Source organism: Molossus molossus, unplaced genomic scaffold (assembly GCF_014108415.1).
Source record: "Molossus molossus isolate mMolMol1 unplaced genomic scaffold, mMolMol1.p scaffold_m16_p_22, whole genome shotgun sequence".
Taxonomy (NCBI): Eukaryota; Metazoa; Chordata; class Mammalia; order Chiroptera; family Molossidae; genus Molossus; species Molossus molossus.
The window spans coordinates 37,984,490-37,994,358 of NW_023425358.1; the positions used below are offsets into that span (position 1 = coordinate 37,984,490).

Sequence of the window (9,869 nt, forward strand, 5' to 3'; positions counted from 1 at the left end):
ATTTCTCGGTCTTTTTCTGTGGCCCTTCTTTAATTGGGTGGTACCTCTTTCTAATGTTGAGTTGTGGGATTTGCATTTCTTCAACTATGTAATGTTTTTGTCAGTTAAAAATAACTCATTAAATTACCAAAAAGGCTAACCGCAACATGAAGCGAAAGTTTGTCGAGAGGTAGCCGTGGAGGAAGTGAGGTGGGGCCTCCTCTGGGCTGGCTTCCTCAAGTGCAGTGCTGGGTCCCAGACAGGAAGGGCCGAGCCGCCCTGTCTGCACTGGGGCGCTCCTCGTGGGCGAGTAACAATGGAACACCCCAAGGGAGTAGAGACACTCCTGATATTTTGCTGTTGCTAGATCAACAGACTTTATTTTCATAGAGTTAACTGTACAGAAGGTATAGTTCCCATATACCCACCTCTTCCCCACCCCTCCATTCCCCTATTGTTAACACCTTGCGATGCTGGGGCACATTTGATGCGCCTACAGTGCCCTCCCGTCCCTCGTGTACATTCTAGGGGTTTGGACAAAAGTGGAATGACGTATCTGTACAGAGTCGTTTCACTGCCCTAAAAATCCTCAGCTCTGCATATCCACTCCCCCACCTCAATCCCTGATCCTCAGTCCCTGATTGTTTGCTGTCCTCAGTTTTGTTTTTTCCAGAAGGTTGGAAATCTACAGTATGTAGCCTTTTCAGATTAGTGTCTTTCCCAATATTCTTCATGTCTCTGTGGCTTGATAGCTAATTTCCTTTTTTTTTTTTTTGTTAATCCTCACCAGAGGATATTTTTCCATTGATTATTATTTTAGAGAGTGTGGAAGGGAGGGAGGGAGGGCAAGAAACATTGATGTGAGAGAAACACATCCATTGGTTGCCTCCCATATGTGCCCCAACCAGGGCTGGGGATCAAACCTGCAATCCAGGTATGTGCCCTTGATCAGGAATGGAACCCGTGATCCTTTGGTCTGCAGGTAGATGCTCTAACCGCTGAGCCAAACTGGCCAGGGCGTTCATTTCTTTTTAATGCTGGGTAATATTCCACTGTCTGATGTACCACCATGTATTTATGTATGCACCTGCTGAAGGACATCTTGGTGCTCCCACATTTTAGGAATTACGCATGAAGCTGCTGTAAACATCCCTGTGCAGGAGCCTGATGGTGATGGGTGGGCCCAGGAGTGCTGGGTCTTTCGGTGCATACACCTTGCAGGACTACCTGGCAGTCCTCTGCATGATCCCAGCTGCCCAGGGCCCCTCACCAGGAGTGCTGGGACTGGGGGCCCAGCCTACATCAAACTGCAGCCCCCTGGTGCCTATCCCAACCTCAGGTCTCGTTTTACCCTCTGGAATGGAGATGCAAGATCACCCCTTGTAGCTGGTGTGGTCGAGGAGGGAGCAGGGATGGGGGGCTCTGTGTGCAGGTGGGATGCTCTGTGTGAGGGTGGCCGGATGCTTCCTAATGCTGCTTAGCCACCTGAGCTCACCAGGTCACAGGTGACCTTGACTTTCCTCACCCCTGGAACCGGAAAGGCAGCTCCTCCTTCCCTTCTGCAGAGAGGGGGGCTACTCTTGGGGTCGTTTGGCGCAGGTGAGCTCTTTCCCACTAGGCCTGTGAGCTAGAGAGCTGGGTCAGCACGCACCACTCCACGTTCTGCCTCTGACGGGCCTGTTCTGAAACGCCACGTGGCCTTGGCCTCTGACCTCTTTCACCCAGCATCAGGTTTTCAAGTTCGCCCACGTTGCAAGGGGCGTCGGTGCTTCTGACTGTCTTTCCCATGCATTCGTCACTTCGTAACGCAGCGTCAGTGGCTGATCGGTGTGCTCGTTGTCCGTCTCCCCAGAGATGCCGCGTCCACACGTGCACCCCGGGCCCGGCCCTGTGTTCCCGTTAGGACGGTCCGTGCGCTTCGAGTCGTGCGCAGCCAGCCTGCGACCCGCCAGGAGTCCGCGGCGGGGCAGCCCCGCCCCAAGCAAGCTCTAACCACGCCCACTGCCCCACCCCGCCCCAAGCAGGCTCTAACCACGCCCACTGCCCCGCCCCGCCTCCAAGCCCCGCCCCGAAGGACTTTTGTCCGCGCCCGGCCGCCGTGGCTGCGCGCTGCACTTCCGCCCTCGGCCACGTGGTCTGGCTGCTGGGGGTCCGTCCGCGGCGCCGTGAGTGGGGCCGCGCGGGGCCGCGCCCCTCTGTCCCGGCGGGCGGGACGGGAGGACGAGGGGGCGCTGGGGCGGCCAGAGGTCAGGCTGGGGTCAGGGGACGCCTGGCCGTGGCCGCGGGCGAGGCTGGGCGTCGGGCCCCGGGGAGGTCAGGAGTCGCGAGCGGGCGCCCCTCCGGCGGCGCATGGGGCTCCCCAGCCTGCGGGCGGCGGCCGAGGCCCTGCGGAGAGCCTGCGGAGCGTGGATGCCGCGCCTGGGACGGCGTCTGCCCGGGTAATGCCCGCGCCTGCCCCGCCCGCCGCCCCGGACGCCGAACCGGCCCGGCGCAGGCAGAGCCCGCCTCTGCCGGGCGCCCGTCTCGCTGACAGCGCCCCTGTCTTTCCAGGGTGCCCCCCATGGCCGGGAAGGCGGAGGCCGCGGCCCTGGCGCCCGCGGGGGCCCGGCCGGAGCGGGACCGGAGGGCCGGCAGCGGCTGGCAGGGCGCGGGCAGGGTCTGGGAGGAGACCGAGCAGCCGGCCAAAAAGCTCAAGAGCAGCGCGGACGGGGAGCCGCCCCGGAAGCTGCCCAAGCGCAAGATCGTGTTGCTCCTGGCCTATTCGGGGAAGGGCTACCACGGCATGCAGGTGAGGGCCCGGCCCGCCCGGCTCACCTGCGACCGCGCTGTGGCGCCAGGTGGCGCCCCGGCCTGAGGCCGCCAGGAAAGGGCAGAAAACCCGCCCTGCCGCGATGTGGTGCGGGTCCCATCCTGCAAGCTTGAGATTGTAATCCCAGGGCTTTGGCCTTGCTCCATCCATGGGAGAAGCAGTGCGGGGGGCTTTCTTTTCCTTGTCTCCCAAGGTGGTTAAAGTCCCAGCAGCCTCAGGGTCTTGGGCGTGTGATTGGAGCTCTCCGCCCCAAGGTTCTCTAGGCTCACAGATGCTGCTGAGACCCCAGCCAAGCCGGGATCCCTTGAGGTGACAGTCTGTGGGCCAGCAGGCCGCTTTCAGACGAGATCGGGTGCGTTCAGGGTGGTATGGCCCTAGACAAGCAGGCCACTTTCAGAATTCTCTCCCCAGCCCACCAACTTAATCCTTTCTGAAAGGCAGAAGGTGCCCCTCCCCAGATGTACAGAGACTTTCTTGTGTGGTCCTCTCTCAGCCTGACTCAGAGTGAGAAATTCAAAGCTGGGACAGAGCATCAGAGTAAAGGGAAGTTTAGAACAAGGTGCTACAACTTTTACAATGAATAGTAGTAGTAGTAGTATGCTACTTTGTTGTTGTTTTTTTATCCTCACCCGAGGACATTTTTCCATTTTTTGTTCAGGTAGAGTGGGAGGGAGAGAGAGGAAGAGAGAGAGAGAGAGAGAGAGAAACATCGACGTGAAGAGACACATCGAGTGGCTGCCACCCGCACAACCGACCAGGGCCGGGGACAAACTGCAACCGAGGTACGCGCCCTTAGCGGGAACTGAACCCGGGTCTCTCAGGACCACAGGCCGATGCTCTAACCGCTGAACCAAACCAACCAGGGCGTAGTAGTATGCTACTTTGTATCCTATCTTATTTTGAACAAAGCATAGGTTGCACTCATGGAACCAAGGCCATGACCACTGGTAGACTGTGAGGCTGGTTTGGGAAGCGTTGCTTCAGTCTAACATAGGCCCAGGTGTTTGTAGGAGCAGGCAGACCACCTGTGCTGCTGTGTGCGGATGGCTGGGATGCTTTTTTGAAGGCGATTTTGATTACATGAATTTTTGCCTTAGGTTCTGTCTTGAGAACTTAGAGAAGTTCGTCACCTTCCATTTGCCTCAGGTTCCCATTAGGGAAATGGTGGAAAATGACATTAGATCACAGGGCGGACAGAAGGACTCACTGGTTGAGATGGTTGGGGGTGGGGTGGGGATTGTTATCCCTGGTTTTGTTTTGGTTTTTTAGTTTTACTTATTGATTTTTAAAGAGAGCGAGAGGAAGGGAGAGAGAGAAACATCGATTTGTTGTTCCACTTATTTCTACACTCATTGGTTGATTCTTATATGTGTCCTGACTGGGGATCGAACCTGCAAATGCTCTAACCAGCCGAGCTACCCAGCCAGGGCATCCCTGTTTGTTAATGTCTGGTCCTATCACTTGAGCATTTATGACTCTATGCTGAGTAAGGGATTAGACCTACACTGTAGCGGGAAGGCGGTATAGTAGACTTTGGGAAGGACCTTTCTGCTGTGCTGAGTCTCGGCGAACTGCCAGCAGCCCTGTGTCCCGTGTTGGAAAGGCTTTCTTTGAGAGCGGTCAGGATGGGGGTCTCACTGACGTTGTCAGGTCCTACGGGCCCAGAACTATGGTGAGGGCAAGCCAACAGGGATAGTGTTAGAGATGGTTCTGGAAACGGGGTGTCTTTCCCTGCTTGTATTAATCCTACCAGGTTTACATGAACCAGAGGGTTTAGGAAAAGCCAGGGATAGCAAACCCAGTCTGGACTGGCAGTATCCTGGGTGTGTTCCTCTGAGCGAGGGGCAGTGATGAGAGAGGGGGTCCCTCTGAAGGGGGTGGCGCAGACAGATGTGTCCAGCAGCCGGAGGTGCTGGTTTCAGAGCTAACCGAGTGGGGGAAATGATGACACCCGTTGTGGGCTCTACCACCGGTGGTCCAGGGTGGGGAATCCTAGAGACTGGGGTACCCTCAGGTGGCTTTCCTCCTTCCCGTGGGAGGGTGGGGAGCTGCAGTGTCTCCCCATGGCCACACGAGCGGTCCCCAGGCTATGAGTGAAGCACACTGTCCCTGCCTGGAGCATTCTGGGCCCTCTCTAGTGGGCAGTAACCAAGCGAAAAACCATGTTTTCTTCGCTTTTCCTCAGAGGAATGTTGGGTCCTCGCAATTCAAGACCATTGAAGATGACCTGGTGTCGGCCCTGGTCCAGTCGGGCTGTATCCCTGAGAACCACGGTGAGGACATGAGGAAGATGTCATTCCAGCGGTGTGCCCGTACAGACAAGGTAGCCTGCCCCTGTGGTGCACTGCCCTGTTCCCCGTCCATCTCAGCATCTTTCTTGGTCAAGACTCTTGGTTATGAATGACCGGTGCATAAGTGAAACTAGTCTAGATGGGAAGGTTGGTGTCTGTGTAGCCGAGAGGAGCAGGAGCAGGTCCACGCAGGCTCTGCTGGCAGGGCTGTGTCCTGTCTGTGTTTGGTCCTCTGTCGCCACTGTGGGTGGCATGGGCCAATGCATCTGCCATAGATCGTCTGTCTCAGCCTCAGCGACACACAGGATCATGTGGCCGCAAAGGCAAGCCACACTGTAAATAAAATTTCTACCAGCCACAATCAAAAGAGAAAAGGAAACAATTTTTTTCTTTTTTTTTTTTTTCTGTATTGATTTTAGAGAAGAAGGGAGAGAGAGATAGAAACATCAATGAGAGAGAACATTGACTGGCTGCCTCCTGCATGCCCCCTACTGGGGATTTGGCCCACAACCTGGGCATGTGCACTGACTGGGAAGCAAACCAGTGACCTCTTGGTGCATGGGTCAATGCTCAACCACTGAACCACACCGGCCAGGCTGACATTGGTTTCAATAATAATTTTACCTGACTCTATATCCAGCATAGTCTCACTTCAGTGTGTAGCCAATGTAAAAACGATCACTGGGGTATATTTTCCATTCTTCGTGTGCGTGCCCATCAGCATGCTAGCTGTGTCTTGTGAACTCAGGAGCCACGGTGGCTGTGGCCCAGTGCTGTCCACCCAGAGTCATGAGAATGAATCCCACTGTCCGGTTGGCTCACACGTCTGTCCTGGGCTCAGTCACTGGCTAGCATGGTAGCTGTGCTTGGTGGCCCCACTCCATCATGTTCCCAGGTGAGAGCCTGGCGTGGGTGGGGCCCCCACACAGAAGAATGGAGGTGTCTCTGAGGCTAGGCCTGGGTGCCGCCTAGGTTGGACTACAGGGCCAGAGCACATCAAGTCTCCTGGTAGAAACAGAACACAGTGAGCTCTCACCCTGCTCCTCTGAGATGCTGGCCGAAGTGCATCTCTGGCCCTAGGTCAGGGGGGACCAGTCTTGTGGACAGAGCTGCTCACACGTCAGGTCCCAGGGCCTGTGTATCGTGTGGTTTCAAAGGTCCATGGATCCCCGGCTCTGCCTCACCGTTTGTCATCTGAGTTGCATTTCTAGTTTCCCAAATAGCTGAGAGTCCATCTGAGGTGGGTCTTTATTTCCCACCTGCACAATGTCGTATGTTTGTTCCTAGTGTGTGTTTTGCTGGGCTTCGAAGTCACTGTGATGTTTTGTAAGTTATGCTGCACTCACCCCCTTGGTATATCGAGCATTGTTCTTGTATCTGATCATTCCCTTCAGGTGCATTTCTAAAAGCAGAACTGCTCCGTGAAAAGATGTAACCTTTGCATGGGACCTCATGTGGTGCCCGAAGAGCAGCGCCCCAGCTGGCCTCTCCCACCCTGTGCTTCCTTTGCAGGGTGTGTCTGCTGCTGGGCAGGTCGTGTCCCTGAAGGTGTGGCTGATTGACGACATTTTAGAAAAGATCAACAGTCACCTTCCGTCTCACATTCGGATACTAGGTAAGCTTTGCAACATGGGTTGTACAAACACGCAGAATTTCTTCTTTCACCAAATTTCTCTGGTGCAAAGTTAAGACAACAACTTAGCAGGTGGTGAGGTAGCTGTGAGTCAGTGTCCCCGCCTCCCTCAAAAAGGGCAGGCTTGAAACATCCCTTGATTGCAGCACACCACACGTGTCTCGTTGTAAACAAACACTGGCCGGGAAAGTCCAGATTTGGTCAAATTAAAACATGGGCAGTTATACACGTTTACAACAGGCCTGATAAATACAATGTTTTCACTTTATTAAAAAAAAAAAATCCAAGCTCTCTCCCTTTTAAGTGGTATGTATATGCCATTTACATTTAGTGTGGTATTGGGATGGCTGCTGTAGACCTTGCCATCTATTTCTTTGTTTCATCTGTTCTTTGTTGCTCACGTTGGGGTCTGCGCAGGATGCGCAGGGCGAGCCCAGGACCCCAGCCCTTCGCCAGCCCCAAGTCTGACAGACGTCGGGTTGTTTTCCTAGGGGTGTGGGATATGGGGTTCAGTGTGAGGATTTGTCCCTATGTGGGCTGAGATGCTATGTGGGCCCTGGTGCACCTGAAGTCTTTGTCATTGTCCCCCAGGGCTGAAGCGCGTCACAGGCGGCTTCAACTCCAAGAACAGGTGTGACGCCAGGACCTATGTCTACATGCTGCCCACATTTGCCTTTGCGCACAAGGACCACGATGTTCAGGACGAGTCGTACCGGCTGAGCGCCGACACACTGCAGCGGGTGAACCAGCTGCTGGCCTGCTACAAGGGCACCCACAACTTCCATAACTTCACCTCACAGAAGGGGCCCCGGGAGCCCAGCGCCCAGCGCTACATCCTGGACATGTTCTGTGAAGAGCCCTTCGAGCGGGATGGCATGGAGTTCGCGGTCATCAAGGTGAAGGGGCAGAGCTTCATGACACACCAAATCCGGAAGATGGTGGGCCTGGTGGTGGCCATCGTCAAGGGCTACGCGCCCGGGGACCTGCTGGAGCGAAGCTGGGGTGAGGCCAAGGTGGACGTGCCCAAGGCGCCAGGGCTCGGCCTCGTCCTGGAGCGCGTGCACTTCGAGACGTACAACCGGCGCTTCGGCTGCGATGGGCTGCACGAGCCGCTGGACTGGACGCAGGAGGAGGCGGAGGCCGCGGCCTTCAAGGAGCAGCACATCTACCCCACGATCATCAGCACCGAGCGCCACGAGCGGTCCATGGCCCAGTGGCTGAGCACGCTACCCGCACATGACTTCAGTGCTACTGCCCATGCAGCAGCCAGCCCTGGTGCCAAGGTGGAGCTGGGGGTCGGGGCCGGGAGACTGGGGCGGGGGGGCACGGGGCTGGTGTGCGCCCTTCCAGGAGCTTTTCTAATGCTTGTCCCTGTCCGTCATCTGTGCCTAAGCTTCTAACACACTGCGTGCTGGTGTTGTCGTGCCCATTGTATACACGCGCAAGCTGAGGTGCAGAGGGGTGCATCACACCCCCAAGATCACACAGTAGCAGACCGAGTGGCTGGCTGCCCTGAAGCTCATTCCACACTTAGTGACCCCGAGCAAGGGACACGGCTCGCGGCATCTTTCCATTTGTGACATGGAGGTGGCTGTAGGACCTCCTTCTTGGGCTGGCAGTGCTGGCCAGTTATTAGCCCAAGCTCTCCTGCTGGTGCAGTGGGTGCTCAGAGGGACATCCCCACCCGGCACTCGGGGGACATCATCCCATGATCTAGGTATCTGGAGGAACATTGTCATTCTCCACGCCTGGAGTTCTAGGCTCTTGTGCATGTAGGTAGGTACACAGGTGGAGCGGGCAGTGGATGGCAGCCAGGGCAGGGAGGTGATAGGGATCCCTGGAGAATGGCAGACCAGGAGCTCTTTGTTCACAGATGGGCAACTGCAGCTCAGCACCAGCCAGTGATGGCCACAACGGAGGTAGCCTGGGTTAGCAAAGCTTATGTTTTGCCAAGAGAAACTGACCTTTCAGAATTGTGTGTGAACTCCCTATCTTTTTTTTTTTTAATTGTTTTTCTTTATTGATTTTAGAGAGAGGAAGGAAGATAGAAACATTGATGAGAAAAGGAGAAACATCTGTAACAAAAATAAACATTGATGAGAGAGAACATCAGTTGGCCGCCTCCTGCATGCCCCTCACCGGGGATCAAGCCCACAACCTGGGCATGTGCCCTGACCAGGAATCTGGAATCGAACCAGCGACCTCCTGTTGCACGGGTTGACACTTAACCATTTAGCCACACTGGCCAGGCAAACCCCCCCATTTTAGATGTTGATGGTTATTCACTTTCCCAAGCGCTGTGAGGCCAGATGGAGACCATGTGCAGCTTTGACCTGGGGCCAGCCCGCTCCCTTCGCTCAAGCCCTGCTCACAGAGGCTGCTGACCACTTGCCATTTCACACCCTGCTGAGAGGCCTGCACTGGCCAGTTTGGGAGAGCCCAGCTTTATGTCCTGAGTCACTGCATCCCCTGGGGATTTGGAGGAGACCTGTAAACACCCCTCTCGTCCCCAGCCCAGCCAGGCTGAGAACAAATGCTGGCATCATTCCTGTAGGCAGGTTGAAAGGTGGCTCGGGCACACTGCAGACAGCCCCCTTCGCCGGGAGGAAGTGCCCACATCCGGGCAGCCTGCTCCCCCATAGCTGTTTCTCTGCTCTGGCTCTGCAGGACCCCAGCCCCCAGGAAGGCAGTGAAGGGGACGGGGACAGCGACTAAGGTGGGCTGCCCATGAGACACATGCGCCAGGAGCTGCCCTGCTGCTGTCGGCCGCATCCCTCGCCGAGGTGGGAGCCGAGATGTGGCCTCGTAACCTCAGGACCTTGAGACCCGCCCCGTTCTCAGTTTTCCTCACGAGAACCTGCTGCAAATCTGTTCCAGCTCAGCGTGAACTCTGTACACCTCAGCGTGTGAAGACACTATTTTTTTAAAGAAATGATTTTCTTATTAAGTAAATAAAACTTTGCTTAGTCGCTCCTTTTCCTTTTCTTGTTTTTTTTTTTTTTTTTCTTCTGTTTCTTTCACTGAGGGCTGAAAGCACTGTGAGCTGTGTTGAGACAGGTGGCCTAGTGTGCAGACAGGACCTGCCCCTAGTGGCCACGGGGTTGAAGCCGGGCAGGCAGTGCAGCCAGGGGCATCTTCCAGGACTTGGCCTCATGCC

At 55.7% G+C, this 9,869-nt stretch overlaps 1 protein-coding gene across 1 annotated transcript; it reads left to right on the forward strand.

The window, feature by feature from the left end:
• The first annotated feature begins 2,539 nt into the window (after nucleotides 1-2,539).
• Nucleotides 2,540-9,663, forward strand: PUS1 (pseudouridine synthase 1). The gene is made up of 5 exons (XM_036276240.1): nucleotides 2,540-2,767; nucleotides 4,974-5,111; nucleotides 6,592-6,694; nucleotides 7,304-7,995; nucleotides 9,380-9,663. The coding sequence occupies exons 1-5, from the start codon at nucleotides 2,540-2,542 to the stop codon at nucleotides 9,425-9,427; spliced, it is 1,209 nt and encodes a 402-aa protein (XP_036132133.1). The 3' UTR covers nucleotides 9,428-9,663.
• The last annotated feature ends 206 nt before the right edge of the window (nucleotides 9,664-9,869 follow it).